The sequence below is a fragment of the Equus caballus genome, chromosome 15 (assembly GCF_041296265.1).
Source record: "Equus caballus isolate H_3958 breed thoroughbred chromosome 15, TB-T2T, whole genome shotgun sequence".
NCBI classification, from domain to species: Eukaryota; Metazoa; Chordata; class Mammalia; order Perissodactyla; family Equidae; genus Equus; species Equus caballus.
In genome coordinates, this window is record NC_091698.1 from 31,012,318 (window position 1) to 31,040,152 (window position 27,835).

The 27,835-nt window shown below is 44.5% G+C and overlaps 2 protein-coding genes across 2 annotated transcripts; one reads left to right on the forward strand and one right to left on the reverse strand.

Annotated features, from left to right (window-relative positions):
* Positions 1-868: 868 nt before the first annotated feature.
* Positions 869-10,215, reverse strand: LOC138917607 (skin secretory protein xP2-like). Its single transcript, XM_070234838.1, has 3 exons — positions 10,196-10,215; positions 9,015-10,019; positions 869-1,136 (listed from the first exon to the last, which is right to left on the reverse strand). The coding sequence occupies exons 1-3, from the start codon at positions 10,213-10,215 to the stop codon at positions 1,007-1,009; spliced, it is 1,155 nt and encodes a 384-aa protein (XP_070090939.1). The 3' UTR covers positions 869-1,006.
* Positions 9,405-24,418, forward strand: SLC20A1 (solute carrier family 20 member 1). The gene is made up of 11 exons (XM_023618741.2): positions 9,405-9,544; positions 10,000-10,616; positions 10,779-10,919; positions 11,102-11,187; positions 16,009-16,105; positions 18,571-18,690; positions 20,189-20,458; positions 20,578-21,136; positions 21,778-21,963; positions 22,528-22,612; positions 23,449-24,418. Exons 2-11 carry the CDS (start codon positions 10,271-10,273, stop codon positions 23,608-23,610), a joined length of 2,052 nt encoding a protein of 683 aa, XP_023474509.1. The 5' UTR covers positions 9,405-9,544; positions 10,000-10,270; the 3' UTR covers positions 23,611-24,418.
* Positions 24,419-27,835: the final 3,417 nt, after the last annotated feature.

Genomic DNA, 27,835 nt, shown 5'->3' on the forward strand with positions numbered 1-27,835 from the left:
GACAAAACGATGTGTAGAAACTGGGCCTTGCTGAGGTGGAAGGTCAGGATGGAGACAAGGGAGGGATGTTCTGCAATGGGGAAGGATGGGAGGGAACCAGCTTGGAGGAAGTCTGCATGGCTGGGCTTCAATCTACATGCAGCAGGGGACCTCTGAGGTGTTTGCACAGAGCAGTGATGCCATCATGCACACAACAATCCAGGAAATGTAGCTGTGGTGGGAACTGAAAAGAGGCACCAATTTGGGAGACATTCTGAAGGATTTAATGAAGGATTTAATGACGCAGTGTGGAAGTTGAAGGATTCAAAGGATGCCAGGCCTGAAGCTTCAAAGTATCTTAGAGATGCAGCTCAAGTTGTTGAAAGTCATTAGAAAGCAGCTACTTGGGGTGGGAGTGAGTTGAAAAATTTTGGTTTAAATATGCTACATTTGATGGAAGAAATATGCAGCTGGCATTTAGAACTATGAACCAGGAGATGGAGGTGGTAGGAAGGCAATGGATTAGATGAGACTCCCAAGGCAGATGTGGAGAGTGACAGACAGACAAACCCTGGGAGTGGGAGAGGAGGAAGAGGAACGAGGGAAGAAAACTCCTGTGGGACTGGAGAGGGAGTGGACACAGATGTCAGCAGAGAAGACAACCTTGAGAAAGAGGTCTATGGGCATTGTCAACTGCAGAGGCCTCAGGAAGAACAGAGCAGAGCAAAGGCTGGGGTTTGGAGCTAGGAGGTGGCAGGGATTTTGGCAGGTGTGGATACGGCATAACATATTTCTGAGTCAAGGAGAGGTGATGGAGAGGAAGGAAGGTAATGGGTGTAGATCACTATCTCAAGGACTGTGTAGTAGATAGAAGAGACAGAACAAAAGGAAACTTGTGGATGTTTGAAGGCAGAAGGAAAGGAGACAGTGGTGAGAGAAGTACTGAATCTGCTATGGAAAAAGACAAATGAAGAAGAAAGGACCCAGATGAGGTGGACGCGGTAGAGGGAGGGGGTAGTCTTGGATTTCATGGTAGGCTGCGTCTCCTCATCCCTTCATCTTGTGCCAGGTCCTGGGTGCCCGCACTGTCCATAGTCTTCCTTCTTGCATTTAGGCGGCAGAGGGAAGTCAGGCAGTTGGCTGGTCCTGGCAACTCCCTGGGAACAGCAAGGGTGTTCTTAGAGCAGGGTTGGGACCCAGAGCACCAGCAATCATTCCTTTTCCCTGTGGCCATGGATTCCTCTCTCCTTTATCACGGGCCCATCAGAACTGGTAGATAGAAATGGTCCAGAGGGTTGTAAACATTAGTGAAGCTCTCTGCTGGCCCCTGTTGTACGCGCCCCAGGCACAAGCTGACAGATGGAGAGTGAAAGTGAGGAACCACGAGGAAGGGAGGGTGAGGACCTAGTTAATCATCAGAGCTCTCTGCAGTAAGCTCTCAGCCAGCCTTTGCTGAGACCGTGAGTAACTACAGATTTAAAGTTCTTAGTGGCAAAGTCTGCATCTCTTCAAGGTCTGGTTACCCTTGCTGACCCCATAACCACCACCATGCCAACAGGCCCTGCGAAGGTAGGAACATCAACAAGCAAGGAGGTGACTGTGAGGATGACCTCACCAGAAAAGCAGACAAATACCCCAGGGGAAGGAGGTGCTTGCTCACAGTTGGGTCAGGAGGCTGCCCTGAGGGTGCAGGGTGGGAAGATGGATGGACAGAGGCCTTGATCTCAAGTGGGAGGGACAGTACAAAGGGAGAGACAGGTTTGTGCAGGAATGACAAGTATAGACCTGGAAAGGGAAGGGAAAGAACAAGCCTGCTGCTGAGGAGGAGAGTCAAAAGGTTTCACTCTGAATGAGAGTTAAGAGACGCCAAAGAGGGAGGTTGATGTTGATAAAGGAGAGGTAGGTGGGCCATTGGGCCATCGACCATGTGTGACCTGAAGGAGATCTAAAACATCCTCTAGCCTTAAAAACGGCATTTCTTTCTTTTACACTGGGTGAGTGTCTAAACTGGTACAATTAGACAATTTCACATAAAATGAAAACATTCACATAGCCTATGACCCAGCCACTCCGCTCATGTTACCACACACACACACACACACACACACACAGACACACTTTATAATAGACCATTATGTAGATATTAAAGAATCAGGGACCTCCATATGCAATGACATGCAAAGGTATCAAAGATAGTGTTAAGTGAAAAGAATAAGTTGCATAACTATGCATGGTATGATTCATTTGATTAGAACAAGAAAAATGGCACATATTATAGAAAAATACAACATACGTTTGTGTATCATGAGGAATTTTTTGAGGTATGAGTGACAGAAAAAGCTGTACATATTTAATGTACACAACTTGAAGAGTTCACAAGGAACTGTTAATAGTAGTTATTTTGGGAGTTAGAGTAGAAAGTACGGGTCCTAAGGAGGGGCACTTTTAACTGGACACTCTCCTGTATGGTGCAGTTTTTAACATGAGAGCATATTATTTAGCCTGATAGTTTCAGTGACCACATTTTGTGAACTAAATCCTCAGAAGACAAGACTGAAAAATATGACTTCCTATGGGGACAATGGGACAGAACATTTGCAATTGAGGTCACCTTACAAAACGAAGTACTCTCTCCCTTATCAGGCCTGAAAGTTCCACTCAGTGAGTTGCTCTTCTGCCTTAAATCTGGAGGCAACACAGCGTGGTGGGAAGAACACTGAACTTGGAGTCATTCATTCATCGAATGCCTGCCAGGGCCCCAGTCTCCTACTTACTGGGTAGACCTGGGCTCTTGGACTTTCACTTCCCTGTAAGACAGGGTGACAATACTTGCTCTGCCTACATCATACCACACCGTTGTGAAGACGAAATGAAACACTGCTTTCGAAGGTACCTGGAACCAGGAAGGTAAGAGCCCTATACACAAATTTAAGGCATTATCCAAGGTCACAGTTGAAAATTTCAATTCCCTGCAGATGGTGGGTGTTGAATAAATTAAATGGACAGTCCTGAAATGGATACATTTTGGGGCAACAGTAAATTGCCCCCAGGAATAAAGTCACTTTTGGAAAATAAAACTAGGAAGAATTTGTGCATAACGGATGAAACCACCAACTACAGAAAGCATTTCATCCTAAAAGATGGTAAACATAGTGTACAGAAAATCTGGGGACACCCAAATGGAATTAGTATCCACATGTATTGAGTGCTAGCTAAATGCCGGGTATAGCGCTAAGGACTTTTCTCATTTAATCCTCATAACAACCCTGTTATCTCCACTTTACAGAGGAGAAATGTGAGGCACAGAGAAGTCAAGTAATTTGCCCAAGGTCATAGCAGGTAAATGGTGGAGGCAGGATTCTCATTTCAGATAGTCTGACCCCAGAGCCCTCGTGCTGAACTACTCCTTAGCCAAAATAGCAGGAGCGCTTGCTCAGGAAAACAGGACAGAATATAGAAAAAAGGGATGGTTCTTTAACATCTGACTGAAAAAGAATGTGTCAACTACCGTTTCTAAACTTACCAGGTACCAAGAATCATTATTCTTTTTGTAATTGCTTCTCAAACCGTAATGCGCATATGAATCACATGGGGACCCTGTTAAAATGCAGATTCTGATTCAGTAGGCCTGGGTGGGGCCTGAGACTCCACAAGTTGTCTTGCTGCTGGTCGGCAGACCACACTTTGAGGAGCGAGGCTCTAGGCAGAGGGCAAGAGGGTCCCCATCACTGGAAATGGATTTCCCACTGAAAATGAAGAAATCGGGTTCTGCTCAGAACCTCAGTCCCCCAAGAGGCAGCTCCCAATAGCTGAAGCCCCTCTTTGAGACCCCAAACACCTGAATTTCTGGGCCCACAGAGCTGAAGTGCAGGCCCAGGCTCTGGTCACTCCCCGCCAAGCAGACAGCTTTTTCTCCAGCTTTATCCACTGGGCCCTGAGGGGCTCATCTTGGAGAGCTCTGTCTTGCTGAGGGGATGAGATGAGTGAGGGGCCCTGACCTGGCTGGAGGGGGATGCTATGGAGAGCTGGAGGTTGCGCAGTGTGGGGTGGAATGAGGGATGGGTGGCTTGGCAGTCTCTTGTACTCTGGAAATGTTTACTGAGAGAGCAAATGAGAAATAAGGGTGTACTGGAAGATGAGCTGTGTGGGCTAGGTACAGGAGTGGGAGGTCTGGCAAGGGGTGGAAGGTTGACTTTGCCTCCTTGGCTATTGTGTTCATGGCTGGTCCTCAGTGTGAAATTCTAGAGGTAAGGAGTTTGTGTTTTGTGAGGGCATGCGCTGGTCAATCTCATTGATCCACCAAATCCATAGCAGACTAGTTGTTGAACAAATGAATGAATGAGTGAATGAAGAGCTAGGGGAGGTGATGGAGTGCCTGAAACTGTTATCCTCTACTTTCTCCTTGGAATGGCTGTGTGGATGACTCACATCCTGCTGCCCACTCACTCTCTTAGCCTAAAACCACATGTCCTAGGGTGTGGTGGCAGTGAGCTGACCCCTTCCTGTTTCTGCCACACGATCCTTTTTTTTTTTAAAGATGCGCATGTGCTGTTTTATTTATTTCTTCTCCCTAAAGCCCCCCAGTACATAGCTATATATTTTAGTTGTAGGTCCTTCTGGTTGTGCTGTGTGGGATGCCGCCTCAGTACAGCCTGATGAGCGGTACTATGTCCGTGCCCAGGATCTGAACCGGTGAAACCCTGGGCCGCCGAAGCAGAGCCTGCAAACTTAACCATCCGGCCACAGGGCCAGCCCTGCCACAGGATGTTCATTACACACAGTTCCTGAGTTTCCAGCAAGTTGCATTTTTTCTATGCTTTCCCAGTAAGAGCAGAGAAAGCCGGGCCTGGAAGAAAATGGGGAGTCCAAGTTTAGGTCTCCAGAGAGATCTTTCTGAAGATGTGTTCAGGAACACCGGGCTGTCCTGAAGTTGGCTCAAAGGAGAACCCAAGACTTCAGGACCATTTCACGTTCTAAGAACTGTGCTTCTGCTCCCTCTGTCTGGGTTCTGCAGCTCATCACGCCCAAATGTGTGAACTCAAACCCAAAGGGAAGAGACCAGGTGATGAGCAGTCAGGGAGGAGGCACATAATGTCTGGAGTGGGTGGGTCAGTCTCCTACTCCTTGTGTTGGCAGAGGAACAGACCTACCCGTTCGCTTGGCACAACCAGAACCCAGCTCTTCATTGCTGTGGACGCTGGCCTGAGACAACTTTCAACTAGGGAGTCGCCACAGCAACTCTTGGCTGTCTGGGTGCTTGAAAGCACCCTTGCTCTGTGCTCCCTCTCTGTCCAGCACTTTCCCTGGACTCCGTGGGGGCAGAGCCATGGACACTGGGCGCCCAGTCCTGTTTGATGGGGAGCGAGGAAACATTTAAAGACAGAGAGGCCAGCCACATCCAGAGCATGTGGGGGAGTGGTGGTGATGGCGACGTGTGGTCCTTACTTGAAGCAATATCTTGTACTTACCATCTGCAGAAATGCCTATAGGTGGGTACCAGACAGATTTCCTTTCTTGAGAAGTCTCATGAGAACAGAGTTTTCAGTAACCCCAAGGGATGGCTAGGCCACTGTATCAACTTTATTTCTGGAGATAACATGTACCCTGGCTTCCTGCCTCTTCTTAACTGGGGAAACTGGGGATGATCTTGGAGTCAGGTCTCCTAGAAATGCCCTTTTCCATTCCAACAGGGTTTGAAGAGGCTTAAAATACAGGCTGTAAAAGCAACAGAGTTAACGAAAATAAGGAGAAAAGAAGGGAGAAGTAAATGTGTTAACCTAAGTGCAAATAAGAGTTAACACCTAAGGGCATCCTAGTTTCTCCACACTTACTGACACCAGGGAGAAAGCGCTCACAAACTTGAACTTTGTTAGGCGCTTCCCTGCTTTAACTGTTGCCTCAGTTTCTTTGTCTGTAAAATAAGGTAAAAGCACGTCATCAGAGGTTTATTGAGTGTGTCACCTGAGATAATACATGCAGAGTACCTGAAACGGTGCCTGGCACACAGTAAACATTCAATCGCATTGTAGATATAATTATTACGACCTCATTCATCTATCACTGTAGCCGGGGGCAGGGGTGTGTAAAGAGGAGGTGGTTCTCCTTTAATTAAAGGCTCCTACCTTCTCTCCCTGGATGTTCTGCCCCCTGCTCCCATCCAAGCCCTACTGGATGGCCTCTGAAATTGCCTGTGGATCCTAATCTGGCTCTACAGCGTTCCCGTCCCCACTGCAGTCCCCACTCCTCCAAGAAGACTATTTCCAGGATGCTGACTTCATGCTCATTGAATGGTGACCTCAGATGCATTTCTCTGACTGCAAGTCTCTCTGAGCTCGGAAGGTGCAAAGGTGGTATTGTCTCCCCCTTTTGTCCCCCTTGCACAGGTCTGGAGGGGCTGGTGGGCCTGCCTGCTCAGCTCTCAGCAGTTTAACCCCATTGAGTTCATGAGAGATGGAAACATCTCCAAGAAAACTCCAAACCCACAGGGCCTAGGTTGGTGTTCAGCAGCATTTGGCAGGTTGTCTTGTTCCCTTCTCTTTGAGGGTGAGGGTGGGTGATGGACCCTTAGGCTCATGGACTCAGTGGCAGTGACTCACTAATATGCTGTGGGTAGCCAGGCCCAGACCACTCACTCCTAGACCAGGGAGCCTATTGTGTGCCCTGTGCCACACACTGCCCTCCTCTGGCAGCAGGTTTCAGTTTGACATGGGTCCCTCACTCTCGATAAGCAGTGGGAGAAGTCTGAAAGAGCGTAGACCAGATGACTGAGACAAGGGAGTGGGTCTTGTCACCTGACACACTTCATTTTAAAGATGGGCTATGCACAGCAGGCTTTCAGCTAGTTGCTGCATAAAGACACTGAGAGCACTGAGATAGCACCAGCCACGTGCTAGACACCCTTTAGAAGGGCGGAACGTACGTTGATTGAGTCCTCACAACAGCCCTATGAAGCAGGGACTCTCAACCTCTCCCCTTTACAGATGAGGAAACTGAGGCAGAGAATTGATTTGCCCATGGCCACATGACTGGTGAGTAGCAGAGCAAGTAGTTTGGCTTTACAGCCTATGTGTTTATCCATTAGACCAAATGATCTTGCTAAGATCCTGAGAGTGCATGTACTAACGCCTTGATTCTAAGAAACGTTATTCTTAGGATCTCTGCCTTCTTTCCCACGTTCAGGGATGTCAGAAGCAGTGCCATTTGTGTGTGAAGTGCCAGTCCTCACACTTCTTCTTTCTTTCCACTTTCAAGACACTGTAACTTTTCTCCACAGGCAGAGCTTCCTCTCCTCCTCTATGGAAGTTTAAGGCATGCCGACCACAGCAAGTCCAGGTCTCGAAGGGCTGTACCCCACTGACCCTCTCTCCCCAGGTGAGGTGGCCAGGACCCACCTCAATCCCTCACCTCCCCTTATAGCTCACTTGGCAGAGGCATTGTGAGTTGTCCTAAGGAGGAAGGATAACACAGTTCTAGAGCCTGAAGATGTTGACAGAATTCATTTGCAAGTGGCATTTCCTTTGAATCTTGACCCCAGTGCTCTCCCACGCCCTGCAAACCCACCCCAAGGGGCCTGGACAGGGCTCTCTCCTTGATGGATAGCCACCATAGCTGCCCCACTGCCTCACAGAAGTTGTCCAGCAACTGCCTGCCAACTTAAAGACTAATACCACAGGCCAGCCAAAGTACACCCGTGAACAGAACGAAAAAAACACATACTGGGAACAGTTCTAGGCAATTCCCTTACAAATTACTGCTTCGGAAATTATTGTTTTAAATGGCAGAACACTTAGATCTGTTCTTTAGTTCCTTTTTTTCATTACCTTGAAATAAAGTACAAGTGGAGGGAGGAGTACATTTTAAGGTACCAAGATTATATCAGAATTGCACTCCAAGGTCAGTGCTCCCAGACATGTGCTTTCTTTCTCAGACATGACCTTGGGACCTGGAGCTCTGTGAGTTACTCACAGGGCTCCATCAGATATTCTAGGTAGGTCAGGGATACCCAGTGGAATTTAACCCTCCATAGATGTACCAGGGGTAGCAATGATTTACAATGTCTTTGTTTTTGCTATTCAGTGCCCTGTTGCTACAGACAGTAAAAAGGTGGGGAAGGCTCCCGAACATTCTAAGCCTGGTAAGTATTTCTGGTTGGAATTCTTTAATCTCACCACAACCCTGACAAGAGACTATGGCCTTAATCTCCTATGGCATGATTGGTTAGTCTTGATCTTAAGCCGCATAATGAAATGCCCCCAAATGTGCAGAGCAAATCTTATTAAGGTCAAAACTACATTATACACCATGTAGGGGACCAGAAATCATTCTTTACCTCAAAAGAACAGGAAACCTTCCGGGATGCAAAGGCAACCTCCCCTTACACTCTCTGCTACATCCTAAAACAGGAATATTCACCGAAAGAGCAATACGGATATTAGCATCCACTGACCACCTACGGAGTTCTAGTCACATTCACCCACATTAACTCACTTAATTCCCACCACAAGGTAGGATTGTTAAGAATTTACATTCGCGAGAACGCAGTCTGAGATCTGGAACTTGCTCAAGGTGACACACTGCAGCAAGTAGGAGTCAGTATTCGAATCTGAAGCAGTCCGTCCCCCCCGCCCCCCCGGACGCCACGGCCGCGCCGCAGAAAACGCAGGTCTGCCACGGGGAAATTAATGACCCACAGCCATCCTGTAGCTCTGCGCCATAACTGGGGAGACAACCTGGTTCTCGTGACTCTTCGGTATTTGTTTTCACCCAAGTGCATGACTGCGGGAGCAAAGCGACCACGTGAGCCCTCTCCCTCCCCCGGCGAGGGACAGTGCCTGTCTGGCCAAGGGCAAATCACAGGTGCGACAACGTGCCAGGACTGGATCCGGAGCCGCAGGGCGCGAGCTCCCCTGCGGCGTCACCGGGCGGACGGAAGGGAACTTGGCCAGGTGTGGCCTCCAGACACGGCAGGTCACAAGTTAGGTGAAAGTGCGGCCAGCTCCGTAAAACGGGGCCCGCGTGAGAGGATCTAGAATGACCTTTGTCGCGGCCTCTGTAACCCCGCAGGACGACCACCGGTGGCATGGCGAGGGTCCCCCGCGGCCTCTGCCGTAACCAGCCAGCGCGGCCGGACGGCGCAGAGACGCCGGGGCGAGGCCGCAGGGAGGATGTGACCCTCCCCATTTGGACTAGCTCCCCCTAGGGGCGTGGCCAACGGCGAGGCCCGGGCCAATGAGCGCCACCGTTGGGCTGCAGGGGCTACGTCATCCCGGGGGCGGGGCCCTGGGGCCGGCGCGAGGCGCGGCGGGTCACGCGGGTCGCGGCGCCGGCTATAAGTAGGGGCCGGCGGCGTGGGCCGCCCGAGTGATGGCTGCCGGCGCGCGCTGCGTGCTTTCTCTTCTCGGCCGCTGAGGGTGCTTCCCGGGTGGGTCGCCAGCCCCGCCGAACCATCCCCGGAGCCTCCGCTCGGGCCGTCTGCTCGCCGACCGCAGGTGCGGGCGTCCGTGGCTCCAGCCCGCCGCCGCAGCCTGGACGTCGTCGTCTCTCGCTCGGCCCCTCGTTTTCTCTGGTGAGTGGTGGCGCCACCTTGGAAAGGCTCTTTCTTCTCCCCGGGGCCCGGCGCGGACGCCGCGGCGCGGGAGGCGGCCGGGGGGCTCGGTGCAGCGGTGCGCGCGGGGGCGCGGTCTGGATTCGTGGCTGTCCGCCTCCCTCCCCCACGCCATCCCGCCCCGCCCGCGGGCCTTTTTGGCGGTCCCCGGGAGGCGCGCGCGGGAACGGGGCCTTTTCCGCTGTTCGCGGGCAGGGCGCGCGCGGGCCGGCGGCGCGGGGGCCGGGCTGGGCGCGCGCGGGCCCAGGGCTCTGGCGCCACGTGCCCCGCTGCCTCGCGTGCCCTGCTCGGAGCGGGGGACAGTGGGCCGCGGGCGGAGGGCGCGGCCGGGGTTCCCAGCCTCGTGGGCCGGCGCGAGGGGCCAGGCTGGCCCCCCGGGGACGCGCTGCTATTGTTATTTTCTCCCTCCTCCGCAGGATGAACTTGCGTCCTTTCTCTTCTCAGCCATGGAATTCTGCTCCCTGCTTTTAGCTCTCCAGAGCCAAAGAAACCCCAGACAACAGATGCCCATACGCAGTGTATAGCAGTAACCCCCCAGCTCGGTTTCTGTGCCGTAGTTTACAGTATTTAATTTTATATAATATATATTATTTATTATAGCAGTTTTGATACCTCATATTCTGTTTACACATCTTGAAAGCCGCTCAGTAATTCTCTCATAATTTAAGAAAACCACTACTCTAGAGAATGGCATCGACCGTGGCAACGCTGATTACCAGTACTCTTGCTGCTACCGCCGCTTCTGGTCCCTTGGTGGACTACCTATGGATGCTTATCTTGGGCTTCATTATTGCATTTGTCTTGGCATTCTCCGTGGGAGCCAATGATGTAGCAAATTCGTTTGGTACAGCTGTGGGCTCAGGTGTAGTGACCCTGAAGCAAGCCTGCATCCTAGCTAGTATCTTTGAAACGGTGGGCTCCGTCCTACTGGGGGCCAAAGTGAGCGAAACAATTAGGAAGGGCTTGATTGACGTGGAGATGTACAACTCGACCCAAGAGCTGTTGATGGCCGGCTCCGTCAGTGCAATGTTTGGTAAGTTCATTTCATATATTGTCTGCTTAGCGGTGGGTGAGCCGCTTTCTGTCTTGGGTAGTTCTAGTCTTGTGCTCTACCTTTTAGATTATTTCCTTCAGAATGCACTGCGTACATGATGGAATTTTGCCATTTACTTAATAAAACTTGACTGTGTTTCAGGTTCTGCTGTGTGGCAACTAGCAGCTTCGTTTTTGAAGCTTCCCATTTCTGGAACCCATTGTATTGTTGGTGCAACCATTGGTTTCTCCCTTGTGGCAAAGGGGCAGGAGGGTGTCAAGTGGTCTGAACTGATAAAAATTGGTATGTTTAACTCTAAATGGCTTAATTTTTGTTTTCCGTTACCATGGCATGAGATATGGGAGTATATGTTGTAAAATGGAGGGATAGATTAAAGTTTCGAAGATGAAATACTAAAATTAAAGCTGTTATTGATTCCTGATTTCCATTCATTGACATTTTTTTCTTAATGTCTTCTATTCCAGTGATGTCTTGGTTTGTCTCTCCGCTGCTTTCTGGTATTATGTCTGGAATTTTATTCTTCCTTGTTCGTGCATTCATCCTCCGTAAGGTAAGGTAGTCTTTTTCTCCCCCTCTTATATGACCTTTAACGGGTCATGCTCAATGGTGTTCAAACTGATAGCATTCTTGCAAATGTGATTGGTGTGCAGGTATGTGGCCTTGGAGAGTTAAAAAATTCTTTTATGTTCTGCACACCTCTTGTATGTTCCCAAGTTCTCTAAAAGAAGCAAGTTGTCAAAACCCAAGATGGCACTCAGGAAGGAAAAGTTGAATGAGTACTATGGTGTACTAAGAAATACGAGAGCGTTGGGGCCGGCCAGGTGGCACAGCAGTTAAGTGCGCACGTTCTTCTGCTTTGGTGGCCTGGGGTTCACTGGTTCGGATCCTGGGTGCAGACGTGGCACCGTGCGGCAAGCCATTCTGTAGCTGGCGTCCCACATATAAAGGAGAGGAAGATGGGCATAGATGTTAGCTCAGGGCTAATCTTCCTCAAAAAAAAAGAAAGAAATAGGAGAGCGTGAGAATGAAAAAAATAAGGAAATTTATTTAGGATGGCTTTGTCTAGCTGTATGCAGATTACTACTTTGTCTAAACCACCAGAGTATGCAGACCAATTTGAATTGTAAGCTTGAGTTTCAACAAGTCACATTGTCCCCCGTGGCTTTTTCTTAGCTGCTGGTTAAATAGAGTAGTTTGGGTCTCTACATAGTTATTTCTGTAGTACTGATTATTGTAACCATTTTGTAAACTTCTAGGTGGGGGCTCTACCTTTCACGGTGATCTGACTCTAATTTTTCAGAATAGGTAAAAAACCAGTAAAGGTAGTTTTTGTTTTTTTGGCAAAAAGAATTCTAGACAGCTATTTAATTTCCTGTCCATTTGAAAATCCCTTTTGAGGGACTGGGTACTGTTTCTTTTATCAAAGAAGTCTGATGCTGGCTCCAAAATAAACGTAGACGACAAGGGGTGTTGTCGTTGGACCGAGTTACAGTAAGAACAAGTTCGTTTTTCTCAGGAAACAAGGTGGTTCATTTTTCTCAGGAAACAAGGTTGTCCATTTTCTGAGGTGAATGGCACTTAATGGTCCCCATTGTAAGTTTTTAAAAATGCTCCTAAACTGCAGAAATCTGAGTGAAGGGAGATGGGTAGCTTCCTCCCAGGGGGTAAGAATAGATTCAGACCCTCTTGTTTGGTTGAGTTAAGCCTATCTAGGGAAGGATTGTGTCTCTTCTCTATGGAAATTCTCTGACGAGTAAAGTGACTCACCAAGCGCTATTTCCCATGGCCTGAGTCTGGCAGAATACAGCAGTTTAGTTTTTGAAAACTTGCAACGTCTATAGCTTGGTATAATTTGAGGGTAAACAGTTTGTTGATGATAACGGACTCAGTTTGGTATTTTATTTAGCAAGCGAGTATGATTAACCCCTTCCCTCCCGCTCCCTACAACTGTAGCATACGATAATATGATGTTTAAATTTGAGGCTTGGCAGTAGTCAGACGGGATTTTTTAGTGTTCTTATTAGAGCCTTATAGCTTGCTCCATACCAGAGAACCAGGAGAATTAATGGGCTCCCCTGTGGGGGATTCCTGCTTTGTAAATGTTATAGGGGTCTTTGGTTATTGGGAAGCAGATCGCATTGATTCTGGAAAGGCTCTGTGTCAAGGCAAAACAAACTTGTCTTCTTTACTGGAGGGGGAACGGCGGTGCTCTGAGGTGCAAAGGGATTTTCAGGGGCCCAGAACCTCTCATTTGAGGAATGCATGCCAAGTGTTTTTAGCCCGTTACTGAGAGCTTAAGTTAGATATACTAACTTCTTAACTATATATTCCTTATGTGTGAGTATGAGGATGGACATGATCAAGAATAATTGGAATAGTATTTAAAATAACATTGACTGTGGGTCTTCCTCACCTCCAACTCTCCCACCCACCCCCCGGCGCACACATACTTTTGTGTCAATCTATCAGTGACATGAGTTTTTAGGTGATTAGTGTGGATATTTCTGGTTATTGTTAGGTTTCCTTTTAAAGATTGGCACCTGAGCTAACAACTGTTGCCAGTCTTCTTCGGTTTTTTTCCCTGCTTTTTCTCCTCAAATCCCCCCCAGTACATGATTGTGTATTTTTAGTTGTGGGTCCTTCTAGTTGTAGTATGTGGGGTGTGGCCTGATGAGTGGTGCCTTGTCTGCGCCTAGGATCTGAACCAGCGAAACCCTGGGCCACCGAAGCGGAGCACTTGAACTTAACCACTCAGCCACGGGGCTGTCCCCTATTGTTAGGTTTTAAATCTCAAGAAAACTGGTAACCTTTGGGGGTCCTGGCTGTTAACATCTGAATATGTGACCATAAGATACTTTTTAATTTAAGAGTCTGTTTTGGAAATTAACATTAAAATTACTTAAAAATTTTTTAATTTCCTGAATGTCTGTTCCAGGGGTGTTGGGTAGCCTACCAGGAAAAAGCAGAATGGAGCTGAGGTCCTTCCAGTACGGACTGGGGCAGTAAACAGGGAATGGGGGAAGGGGACCGTTTTCCTGCTGAGCATTGAAATTCCAGTCAGAGAGAATGAGTCTTTCAGCATTCTCCCTTCTGTTAGGAATCACATTAAATAGATCTAGGGCATCTTTTCAAACTCAGAGGAATCTTTTTCTTTAGACAAAAGCTTATTGGAACATCCAGTATGTAAAAAGTGAACTATTCTAGTTGGAGATGGGGGGTTATAAAGTTTCAAGTGTGGGTTAAATGGATCATATGGTAGTAAAAATATCATAAAATTGTTAGCACTGCTTACCTCTTCGGAGTGACTGAGAGGAGTCTGGAGGCAGTAAAAGGGAGAGACCATTCCTGTTTTACCTTTTTCCTAGACTTTTAAGAACTTTGACTTTTTTTAACCTGTGAGCCTGTATTTCATAGTGAACTATGAGTAGTGTCATTCATTTCCTACCTTGGTCCTAACTAATTTATTACTGGTTACCTCAGAGAATACGTGATTGGGCTATACAGAAAAATAAACAAGTACATAGGCCACTTCCTCTCAATTCTGACTGGTTACAGCTTGATTTGGTAAAGTATTACCAAGTAGTGTTTGAGAGTCTGTTAAGTCCCTACATGATGTCTATAAAACCCTAATGGGTTTTTATTTGCGGGGGGCATCTTAGGTTCCTAGAAGAATTTTCTTAAAACCATGGATAGTTCTGAGAAGAAAAATGCATATACACCTCAGGTTGATAACCTTATTGACTGTCCTTATGGTGTGACCCACATTGTTGAGTTAGTCGGGGGTGCTTAACAGTTCCTAGGTTCTGTTATTTTTATTTTGGCTGTTTCCCTATCTGTAGCATTCTGTTGAACTGTGGATGGGGGAGCTAAAATTCAGAGTGGTTTTCAGTGAGGACCCATCTCTGATTTGGAATGTTACCTTCACTTTCTCTTCTGTTTGGTTGATCCTAAGCCCCTACCTCCCTCTTCATTGTACTGATTATTCTCGTCAGAAGCTTTAGGAGCACTCTCTTCCTCAGCAAGATTTTCCATTGGATTGTGATCAAGGTAGCGTTAAACTGGGGCCAGCCCCATGGCATCGTGGTCAGGTATGAGGCGCTCTGCTTTGGCTGTGTGGGTTTGGATCCCAGGCATGGACCTACAGACCACTCATCAGCCATGCTGTGGTAGTGACTCACATACAAAATAGAGGAAGTTTGGCACAAATGTTAGCTCAGGGTGAATCTTCCTCAAGCAAAAAAAAAAAGATAGCATTAAACCTTTAGGTTAACATCTTCGAAGTTTAGCCTTCCCATATATTCAAATCTATGCTTTCATTCTTTAAGTGTTTGACTTCGGTGTTTTCCTGTGGAATTAACAGACGTTTGTTGTAAGTGGAATTCTTTTTATTTCCAGTCACCCTGCTCTTGAAACATTTCAAGTTTTTGTCTCAGGGCCTTTGCATTTGCTGATGTCTCTGGAATATTCTGTCGTCCCTCCCCCACCCTCGATGGCTTGCTCCTTAACTACCCCTACATAGTCACATGGCTTGTTGACTTAGCACATTCATGTCTTTGCTCCACTGATACTCCCTGACCCCCCCTCCCCCCGTTAAAATGTGCATCTTTGTCCATCACTGCCCCCTTACCGTTCATTTTTTTTTATAGCATTCATCACTACTTTACATTATTATAGCATTTTTCACTACTTTACGTTACTCTGTACTAGAATGTAAAGGTCACTTCTGTGAGGGCGGGAACTTTCTGTCGTTCACTCCTGTATCTCAGCGCCCAGAATAGTGCTTGGCACAGTCTCTTGAATTAGGGGATTACCTGTGTACAACTGATTTTTATCTTAGCACTTTGGTAAGTCATTAATTATGGTATATATATCAGATTTCTAGATAAGATGGTTGTTACAGGTATATTCTACATGTTTTATTTTTAAGAAATCTTAAAAACGTGAAGCCAGATGTAAAGCCAGGTAAGAAATGTGCTTGATCTCTCTTACAAATGTATAGTACATCTTTAGGTGTGTGCTTCGATTTACATCTAGATATAGCAGGTACCTTAGAACACTGGGTGTTGAAACTGGTTATTCTGGACATCACCAGTCACTGGTGTAGGTAGCCTTGTTAAAAACAACAACAACAAACATAAAACAAAAAACCAATCATAAACTTAAATTTAGGTAGAAGACGTAGAAGGTGAGATCAGCCTTGATAGGGCGACTTCCAGGAGCAAATGTAGGGAAAGCCCAGTTGGCCTTGGGAACTACTATGGAGAGAAAGTCACTGGCACTGTAATTCCTGAACCTGCCCTTTTTCAAGGCTCTGTGGAAACGGGTTAACTTTCCCAGCATGTAAGGTATTGGTCTTAATGATATTTTACAGGCAGATCCAGTTCCTAATGGTTTGCGAGCTTTGCCGGTTTTCTATGCCTGCACAGTTGGAATAAACCTCTTTTCCATCATGTATACTGGAGCACCTTGTAAGTACCTACCAAAATATTTAAATGTGAATTTAAAGTTGTTTATAAAACTTGCATTAAATGCCCAATTTGCCCCTTTTTGCTTTACAGGGCTGAAATCTCCTAGAAGGTGGCTGGCCTGCGCCCCTTTCAGACGGCTGCAGGCTAGTGTATGCTGAGTTAACCTAGATAGTTTTCCAACCAAAGAGGCCTGCTCAGATTCTAAATCACTACAGACCTTTACTCTTTAGTCTTCACAGGATCCACGATAATATGATCTTCTCCCTCCCTTTCTCCTGTCTATGCTAAAAATATTGGAATTGATACTGACCTCGACTACTGACTACTGAAGAGTCATTAGTTATATTTGGTCTTCAATATCAGTCATTTAGGACTGATTTGCTGGATGTTCTCATTTTTCTTTCCCAAATGGAGCTACTTTTATTTCTAAGTACTAAATTTACTCCCCTGAATCTACTTGAATGAGAAGAGTTGGGATGTTTAACACCTGATCTAAGTGCACTTGGAAGAAGAATTCATGCAGCTAAGAGGAAAAGTAATTTGTGAGAATATAAAGTTTGAAATATTGATTACTTTTATGTTGGGACTAAGGCAACGTTTGGATTAAATGATGATACATGTTTAATTTAGCAAGTGAAAAAGATTGATAACTTGTCAGGCAGGACAGTACATGCCTTTATCAGTTCAGTTTCGCTATCTAGGTTCATTCGGCTAATGGTCTTTGACCATCAAGTCAGTGGCTTTCGATCTTTTAACTATGACTCACTGGAAGAAATACAGTGTACATTGCTGCCCAGGACACACATGCATAGAGGGAGGAAAAGATAACTGGAATAGTATCTTGAAGCCACTTAACCTTATTCCTATGTGCTGTGCACTCATATTTTCAAATATTCTTTTTAGCTTTTTTTGATGTTCATCATGGTCCACTAAATTGGTTTCATTTCTGACTAATGGATTGTAACTTGCTTCTTAAACCTCATTGAAGTAATGTCACTAACCGAAAATGCAGTTAGCGAAGTATTTTTAACTTTATTCGTGGAATAATCAGGAAAGAAAATGGACAACTTTATGAGAATATTGATCTTACTTAGGGGATACCAGACTGCTTGCCAGACAGTGCAGGCAAAGGAAAGCATGCATGCTGCATTTCCGTTCTGTTCTAAAATGACTTCCTGCTGAGCTAGAGGTCTCCCATGAGGCTCTAAGCACTGATGATGTTTTATGTGGTGGCAGCACAGTTCATAGTTCAGTGAAAGTAGGAACTTAAAATTTTCAATCATTTTTGAAAAGGGAACTTATGTATTCTTGTTTTATCCTTTGTGGATCATTTATAAGAAAAGCCAGTCTCATTTCCCCTTTTCACTTGGAATGTGGGAAAACTGAAATTGAGATAGAGATTAATTAAATTTCATATATATTTTAATTTGTGTGACTGCATGATAAAAATTGATAGGAATTAAAATGAAACATTTATAGTCACTATAGAATTTTAGTTTTGAAGGAGCCTCAATTTATATCTGATTTTTAAACATTAAACATTTTGGGGGGCAATAGAATTTCCATTTTATAAGTAATTTAATTCCAAATAAGCAAAATAAAGCAAAGCAGCCACAAGTAACTAAGCTATTGGATAAACTACAGTTTATTATAACATCTTTTAGGCTTAAATAGGATTCTATGGTCCTTTGCTTCTGTCATGAATGTAAGTTAGTGGCTTGGAGCCTATTGGCATTTCAGTGATGAGCAGATGATGATTAATATTAAGGATACCTGAGCCATGTGGAAAGTAGACGAGTTTCTCTTTAAGATGTGGTGGTTTAGTGAAATTACCACTAAACTCTTTTCTTTGGGAAAGGACAGCCCTTTGAACTATTCTTATCTTTTGATGGCTAATATGCCTGTTTTCCATTTCTTAGTTTGATGATTTGTCCTAAGAGATAATCTTGTTATCTCTTGTAAGGGTTTTTTTGGAGGCTAAGTACAATGAAAGTGGTAACTTGCACAGAAAATTATAGCAGTATGACACATGTGACTGCTGGGGCACCTTCCTGTTTTAATGTTAAAATCTGTATTTGCAAACGTAATGTGTGGCAGCTACCATCTGGAGTCTGGGGAGTGGAACGGGTCCATTTTTTCATAGCAAGTTGCAGATATTCACAGTGTAGTAATCCTGACTCTCTTCTTAAAGAAAGAGGAAAACAGCTAGTTTGTGAAGGAGCTTGGGAGACTTCAGTCTAGCAGGTGTTTAAAGTGGGCCAGACTGGTGTGGGTTTCCAGTGACCATTGGATTTTTCTCCCAAATTTAGATAGCTCCTAGCACAGTAAGTCCTGTGGACCTAGCAGCAGCTATAAAGGGTGATGGGCTGGCTGGGGGAACCCCAGAGTCCGCAAAGGAGGGTTTACACATTATTGCAGGGGGCTGTTGCCCTGGGGTTTTCAAGATGCACCATTTTATCTCCTAGTGCTGGGCTTTGACAAACTTCCTCTGTGGGGTACCATCCTCATCTCGGTGGGATGTGCAGTTTTCTGTGCCCTTATCGTCTGGTTCTTTGTATGTCCCAGGATGAAGAGAAAAATCGAACGTAAGTAACAAATCGTAGCAGGAAATTTTAATTAGTAATGTGTTTATTTCTTTTTGTTTGGTCACCTGTAAAAATCTATTTGGATAGATTGGGAAAGTCAGACATTTTAAATGGAAATTTTAAGATATGGGTTTATTGTCCAAACTATGTTCTTATTGACTTAAAATGACCTGAGACCTAGTCAGAAGGAATATTTGACACATGCTGTGGAGATAAGCTGGGTGTTTAATCTTTTTTGTTATTCTACCATGATCAGTTCCCGGTGACATGATAGATAAATACAGAGAAGTTTTAGCCTACGGTAATTGAGAAGTATGAAGATACCTTAATGAAAAATAAGGGGTAGGGACAAAATACTTTCATAGAGGAAACATTTACTCCAACTGTTTCTCTATAACTTGAGGTTCAGACATGCAAAGCTAAGGTTAATGTATATATCTGACTTTAGATTTGGTAAATTCTCAGAATTGTAGCGCAAATTCTAGAGGTAAACATTTTCAAGTGTCATGTGTAGGAATCACTTACGACATTACAGTATTGCAGTGTAATTAAATTTTGGGTAGATTTTGGTTAGTATCAGTCTTGTTTAAATCTTGTATTCCTTTCCTTACTGACTGAGCTTTTTAAAAGTAACTCTTTTCTGCCCTTTTCCTCTGCAAGCGTTGGTTAGTTTGCTTTCTGGGAGGGAGGGACGCACAGACTGCAGTGGCGTAGGAAGTGCTGCGTCATGCAGCTGCACTGAGCAGCCTCCAGGAGGCTCTGTGCGTTGGGCTTTGCCGAGCGCACAGTGGGAATGAGGTTTTCAGGACTTCTGACCTCATTTTTCCCTCAGTCTGGAGAAGATGAGACAAGTCTCGCTAATGTTTTATACCCTAGTCTATAGCTTGACCGTGATGCCTGAATGAAATGGTAAACATACTGGGCATTGCTACGGTGGGCAGAAAATATCCCTACTTGGTCACGGAGTTTAGAAACGTAATGCTTATCTCTTTGTTTTATAGAATTGGAAATTAAAGTTGTCATCTTTAGTTGCCTGCATTGAGCTGTGTCACTTGGCTTGAACTCATAGACTTAAGCTTGGGAAGATTCCTTTTCAAAAAAGACCATGAACTAGATGCAGTCCAAATTTTCAATCGTCTGTCACTCTTGAGCTCCCTTCACTACAGAATGAGTCAGCAGGGAGCTAAGAATGGTTTTTATGTTTGTAAAGGGTTGAAAAGAACAAGAATACACAACAGCCCACAAAGCCTAAAATATTTTGCTATCTGGTCCTTTACTGGAAAAGTTTGCAACCCCTGATACAGGGTGTTCTGCATTGCTGGTTTCTTCCCAAGTAAGTAAGATGGCAAATTAAGCAGATAGGAAAATTACCTTGAATTTTTACTGAAGTTTACATGTGTTCATATTGTGAGTTGGATTTTTTTGAGATGAGGGAAAGGGGAAATGTGGAACAAGTTAGTTTGGTCAAAACCAAGCCAAAAAAACCCTTCTTTTCTAGGAGAAATAAAGTCTAGTCCTTCTGAAAGCCCCTTAATGGAAAAAAAGAATAGCTTGAAAGAAGACCATGAAGAAACAAAGTTGTCTCTCGGTGATACTGAAACTAGGAATCCTGTCTCTGAGGTAGGGTCTGCCACTGCGCCCCTCCGGGCTGTGGTGGAAGAGAGAACAGTCTCGTTCAAACTGGGAGACTTGGAGGAAGCTCCAGAGCGAGAGAGGCTTCCCAGCGTGGACCTGAAAGAGGAAACCAGCATAGACAGTGCCATGAATGGTGAGTGGGATTTCCTCAGGGGTGGAAAATAGAGTTTCACTGTTACCTGTACTGGTGAGGAGGCTTTGTGTGGACCTGATGCTCTTTGTAGTGAATGTTACCTTTTTGGCCTTGGCCAGGTGCAGTGCAGTTGCCCAATGGGAACCTTGTTCAGTTCAGTCAAGCCGTCAGTAACCAGATGAACTCCAGTGGCCACTATCAGTATCACACAGTACATAAAGATTCTGGCTTATACAAAGAGCTGCTCCATAAATTACATCTTGCCAAGGTGGGAGATTGCATGGGAGATTCTGGTGACAAACCCTTGAGGCGCAATAATAGCTATACTTCTTATACGATGGCAATTTGTGGCATGCCTCTGGATTCATTCCGTGCCAAAGAAGGTGAACAGAAAGGGGAAGAAATGGAGAAGCTGACATGGCCTAACACGGACAGCAAGAAGCGAATTCGAATGGACAGTTATACCAGCTACTGCAATGCTGTGTCTGATATTCACTCGGCATCTGAGATGGACATGAGTGTCAAGGCAGAGATGGGTCTAGGTGACAGAAAAGGCAGTAGCAGCTCTCTAGAAGAATGGTGTGACCAGGATAAACCAGAAGTGTCTCTCCTCTTCCAGTTCCTGCAGATCCTTACAGCCTGCTTTGGGTCATTTGCCCATGGTGGCAATGACGTCAGGTCAGTTGACTTTGAGTTTTAGCATTGCTCATTCTTTTTGTAAACCGCCCTTCTCCCTGTTATAAGGCTGTGCTTGTGATTGTGCTACTCATAACTACCTATGGGACACTGAATAATCTAGAGAGGATAAGGTAGTAGCAGTTCTTGACTTAGATAGTAAAATTTATTTCTTGAGAGAGATTATGAAGAATGAGTTTTTTAAGAATTTTGTTTCTGTAAACGATAAATACAAACATCTGTCACAGAGAAGCCTTTTTTGTCTATTGAGATGGGATTCAGTTCTTTGATAGTCAGTCTTTGGATGTAAGATGAAAAACTTAAAATCATTGCCCTGTAGAATGAATTTGTAAGTCGTTAGCCTCAGTTCTGTGGTTTGTAAACCATTCATTGGACCCTGGAGTTGCTTTAGGTTACTGTAAGAAGACAGGCCACCAAATGCTTGGCATTCGCTTCTGAGAGCAGCTCTCATTTTCTTCCATTGTTCATGTTGGGGTTCCATTTATTGCCTTTGAAAGAAAGACCCGTTTGCTAAATGAGTTTGAAAGCTTGGCTTTAGACACCCCAGTAAGTTAGTTAGCAGGTCAGATCTTGCCAAGTTCTTGTTCTGCCTGAAAAATCACATTTGCCCTCTTGTCTTTCAGCAATGCCATCGGTCCTCTGGTTGCTTTGTATCTGGTTTATGACACAGGAGATGTTTCTTCAAAAGTAGCAACACCAATATGGCTTCTGCTCTATGGTGGTGTTGGGATCTGTATTGGTCTGTGGGTTTGGGGAAGGAGAGTTATCCAGACCATGGGGAAAGATCTGACACCAATCACGCCCTCTAGGTAAGTTGGTAGAGCAGGTCTTAGAGAGGTTAATGATCGTTTTTCCTAAGATACATACTAACGGTTTAGTGCCACCACATAAATCACTCTTTAGTTAAGGTAGCCATCCTGATGTTATTCTTGTTGGTGTGAACTTTTTAGATTTTACTTATTGTCTGGCCCTTAAATGTAGTTTTGATCAAATATTCATTCAGCTCTGTTGGTATCTTAACAACGTAATTTTTCTGAGAAGATGTGTGTGCTGAGAGTTGAGAGGTATGTATACTTGGCCTTATTTGTCCTAGGAGCTAACACTGATATTTACCAAATTCTTCAGAATAAAAGTGCAAACTTTAGTAATGAGTTTCCAGGAAACCTGAAAACTTCAAACATTAGAGAAGAGGGAAAAGAAGATTCCCCTGGCTTGAGTTAAAGTAGATTACAGGAGTTAGAGCTAAGTAAAGATGCCACTGGAGACTTTGTCAATGAATAGAGCACAGCAAGATTTGGTTAACTTTTGGGTAATTATTAGGTTATAAAAAAATCATATTCTGTTCTTGACAAGTAATCTTTTTATGTCTGTAGTGGCTTCAGTATTGAACTGGCATCTGCCCTCACTGTGGTAATTGCATCAAATATTGGCCTTCCTATCAGTACAACACATTGTAAAGTAAGTACAGTACAAACAGACTGTGTCTTTTGAATGGGTCTAGTAATATGTAGGGTTGTGTTGTTTCTTGTTTTTTTTCTTTTTACTTTGATACTTTGATTTAGAAAGTTTTATGCAGTCGGTCTTGAAGAGTTCATAAGATTTAGCACAAGTGACTACAAGAATGTAAATGCTTATGTTTTACAATTTCTTCTGTATATTACTCTTACTTAAGCAGATATTCTCCCCAAATGATACAGAAGTCCTTTTATAGAGAGCTGGCAAGTCTGTGAGGCTTGCTGGGCTGTTGAGAAAGCATAGATTGAGGTACTGAGAAACTCCCTGAATCCTGAGGTTGCTTGATGACCGTGTAGTAACTGTAGGAAAAGGAAGAAACTGGCTTCCTTGAGGGAGTGTAAGTTAGTTCATCATGGAGCCTGTGAGTCATCTTTTTTCTTCCAGGATATCTCTCCATGTTATTGGCCATTAGGTGTAATGTCAGCCTCCTCTAGAAGGATCTTTGGAAAATCTGAAGCTTAAATTTATTATTAAAGCAGTTTGATATTAATGCAGTTTATTATTAAAGCAGTTCATTAAATTCTAGTAACTCAGAAGGGAAAAAGGAAGTGTTCTTTTCCTATCGTATTTTACCCCAATTAGCACAGGCTTAATGATTTTTATATTGCCTTCACCTTCCCATGAGTAATCTCCTCCTTAACCTGTTAGAAACCAGCTTTCATGGAATCAGTCTCCGCCAGCAGTCTGGGGCTCCTTACCTACATAAGGTCAGGTGTCTATTTGCCAAAATACCATTGGCACTTTAGTGACCACTTTTCTTTGATCTGTTTGTCTTCTAGGTGGGATCTGTTGTATCCGTTGGCTGGCTCCGATCTAAAAAGGCTGTTGACTGGCGACTCTTTCGCAACATCTTTATGGCCTGGTTTGTCACAGTCCCCATTTCTGGCGTTATCAGTGCTGCTATTATGGCAGTCTTCAAATATGTCATCCTCAGAGTGTGAAGCTGTTTGAGATTAAAATTCGCGTCAATGTTTGGGACCACCTTACACATTCCTGCTCCTTTGAAGAATGATTACAGTGTTAACAGAAGACTGACGAGTCTTTTTAAAGTTTGGGAGCTGTGGGAGGGAAGTGTGACTTATGCTATAATTGCTTTTGTGCTAAATATGACTTATCTCAAAATTAGCTATGTAAAATAGCCAGATTTCCACTGGTTCCTATTGAGGCCCCTTTTCCCTCTGGGCTGTGAATTCCTGTACATATTTCTCTACTTTTTGTATCAGGCTTCAATTCCATTATGTTTTAATGTTGTCTCTGAAGATAACTTGTGTTTTTTTTTTTTTTTTTTTTTTTTAAGCGACCATTCAGAGCCGTTCAACAGAGTGTGCTCTGCTTCGGTGGTTTCACCAGCTTCCACCCTAACATGCACAGGGAGTTAACAACAAAAAGCATATCTGAAGCTTCCCTTGTAGTCTCCTAGAGAAATAGAGTCGTTTGTACTCTGCCCTGTCGGTAGTGGCAGGTTCTATTGGCATATGTGAGAGCTTCTTATAGGGACAAGGTTCTTTGGACACAGTGAAAATTTAAGTTAGTAGTGACTTCTTCGCAAGCAATTCATTGACTGTTATTGCTAAGAAGAAGTAGAGAGAAAAAGCCTTCTGGCAGTCTGGGTTACTTGTTTAAGATTTCTGGCAGTGTGGGATGGATGAATGAAGTGGAATATGAACTTCGGGCGAGTTAAATGGGACAGCCTTCCATGTTCATCTGTCTACCTCTTACTGAATAAAAAAGCCTACACTTTTTAGAAAATTTGTTCTCATGATTTTTGTTCATATTTGAAGCATCTGTGCTCCCAATTAGTTAGTTTTATGCCATTCTTAGGAGAGTGAATATCTTAACAAGCAGGATCTACCGTCAAACTTAAAGTTCCCCACTTCTTATTATGTTTTTTGTAATCCCAGAATATATATGATATTACACCACAGAGGGGACTATTCTAAGTTTGGCATTTTTCCTTTAAATGGCGCAGACTAGGCATTTTCACATTAGCACGTATAGATCTCATTGTTTTTAAAGATTTTATTTATTTATTTTTCCTTTTTCTCCCCAAAGCCCCCTGGTACATAGTTGTTTATTCTTCGTTGTGGGTCCTTCTAGTTGTGGCATGTGGGACGCTGCCTCAGCGTGGTTTGATGAGCAGTGCCATGTCCACACCCAGGATTCGAACCAACGAAACACTGGGCCGCCTGCAACGGAGCTTGTGAACTTAACCACTCGGCCACGGGGCCAGCCCTGGGATCTCATTGTTTTTAACAGTCTCAAAGTTTTCCTGTTTGAATGGGCTATTTTATCAGACCCTTATTCAGATTTGTTCTAGCTTTGCTATTATAAAGAATGCTAAAATGAGTGGTGTACATGTGTGTGTAGCTCAGTTTCATTTAAAAATTCTTTGTCCTGGGGCCAGCTCCGATGGCCTAGTGGTTAAGTTCAGTGCACTCCACTTCAGCGGCCTGGGTTCAGTTCCTGGGCACGGACCTACACAGCTGCGCTGGTGGTCCACATACTGAAAAATAGAGGAAGATTGGCATGGATGTTAGCTCAGGGCGAATCTTCCTCAGCAAAAAAAACAAAAACAAAATTCTCAGTGTTCTGTTCTTCAATCTTGACCTGTTATCTCTCTTACCCTTGATCAGAACAGTTAATGAAAAGTGCATTGCTTTTCAAAGTAGGTTGATGGTTCTTGTCCCAAGAGTTAGTTTTAGGAAGATGATTTTTAGAAGCCATACAGTAACAGGGTGAAGGCTTTGCCTGCCTGACCTGCACCTGAGAGAGGTTAGACCGCTGGTTGGGTACAAGCCATGGAGTCGCTCAAAAAAAGTTTGCCATTTACTACCAGGCACTCAACCAAGATTTTTATATACTTTTAATTCTCAAGACCTTTTGCAATAAGTCTTACTCTTATTTTATAGATGATGAAACAGACCTGGAGAACTGCTGTATCTTTCCCAATATTATATGTTAGCAGAGAATGAACATCAGTTGTAGCCTTTGGGCCTGGCTGAAAATATTCTTGAGACTTTTTGAGGAAGGAGGAGGGGACTGTGGTAAACGAGCACCAGCATTAAGCCCTGAACTGGGGGTTCTAGAGGAGACCCTCTGGGAGTTTTGGTACTGGCTTCGTTTACTGGTGCTCTGTGAGCTCACCCAAGCTCAGAGCCTGTCTTTGCCCTGTGATTAAATGAATAGTAACCCTCCCCAACATTTTTGGCTTGGCTCAAGAGAAGGCAGCTGAGAAAAATACTTGAACCCAGCATGTGTTTCTCTAGGAAGAGCACCTAGATCTGGGGAAGAGGAACCCCAAGAACTAGGAAGAGACCAGAAGGAGTTTGTATTTCCATATATAGTAATATTTGCCACGAGCCAGGGACATGCTGGCGAGCCCTTTAAAATCAAGGTTGTAGGGGCTGGCCTGGTGGTCCAGTGGTTAAGTTCGTGCGCTCCGCTGCAGGCGGCCCAGTGTTTCGTTGGTTCGAATCCTGGGCGCGGACATGGCACTGCTCATCAAACCACGCTGAGGTGGCACCCCACATGCCACAACTAGAAGGACCCACAACAAAGAATATACAACTATGTACTGGGGGGCTTTGGGGAGGAAAAGGAAAAAAAAAGCTCTTTAAAATCAAGGTTGCACATGTGCATACTAAGGAGTCATGCGATTCATCACGCCTTGTAACAAAATGGGTCTCGCCACCATTTCTTCCTTTCCCGAGGCACGCTCTTTCAATTCTTTTGGTGTTTACCTCTGTATATCTAAATATGCTTGTATTACTGGCCTTTTCAGTTTTGGGCTCTTAACTTCCTATATTGGAAGATGATGTTTAGTTTAATCTTCAGCTTTTACCATACACAGACCGTAACCTCCCCCCTTCACTGTATAATTGGGTCTTAATTTTGGTAAGAACAGTAGAATATTCCAAAAATATTACTGAGCTGCTGAGTCTTGTAGTAAATGTATCGTGATCACTTTTCCTGTGCAGTTATGTGTTGCTTAACGATGGGGATACGTTCTGAGAAATGCATCATTAGGTGATTTCATTGTGCAAACATCGCACATTGTACTTAACAAACCTATATGGTATAGCTTATTGCTCCTAGGCTGCAGACCTGTACAGCATGTTAACTCTGTTGCATACTGTAGGCAACTGTAACACAGTGGTATTTGTGTATCTAAACATATCAAAACAGGAAATGTACAGTAAGAATATGGTATGAAAGATAAAAAGTGGTGCGCCTGTATAGGGCACTTAGCATGAATGGAGCCTGCAGGACTGGAGTTGCTCTGGGTGAGTCTGAGTGAGCGGTGAGTGAAGGTGAAGGCCTGGGCCATCACTGTACACTTAGGCTATACCAAATTTATCAACAAATTTTTTCTTCAATAATAAATTAACCTTAGCTTACTGTAACTTTTAGTAAACTTTTAAATTTTTTTAACTTTTGTAATAATAACACAGCTTAAAACAAACACATTGTACATCTATACAAAAATATCTTCTTTATGTCCTGATTCTGGAGGCTTTTTTCTGTTTTAAAAATTTTTTATTTTTTTTCTTTTCAAACTTGTTTGTTAAAAAGACACAAACTCTCACATTAGCCTAGACCCACACATGGTCAGCATCGTGAATATCACTGTCTTCCACGTCTACATATTCTCCACTGGAAGGTTTTCAGGGGCGATAGCCCGCATGGAGCCGTCATCTCCTGTGATAACAGTGCTTCCTGGAACACCTCCTGAAGGACCTGCCTGAGGCTCTTGAGGAGGTGTCACTCTTTTCAGAAGTATGTTCATGATGGTTTGCTTAGTGTGTGTTGTCTTTTCATCAGATTTACTTGTAAGCAGATAATGCACCATGAACATTCCTCTCTACTAATGGAAACCTTTTGATGTCAGGTCCGTGTTTTCAAAATTTTTAAGGAGCTTATTGAGATGTGCAAGAGCTTCTAAACCCTTCACTGAATTTTCTTGGGGGTTCTTTTTCTTCTGCAGTTTCCTTTTCTCTTGCTTCTTCAGCTACGTGTTCTTGTTCAGTTTCAGCGACTCCTCATTAGTCAATTCCTCAGGAGCCATCTCCCTCTTCAGTGTCCACCTCAGTTGCAGCAATAGCCTGGGCAAAGGTCCTCAGGTAGTAGGCCTTTAAAAGCTTCTATAACTCCTTGATCCATTGGTTG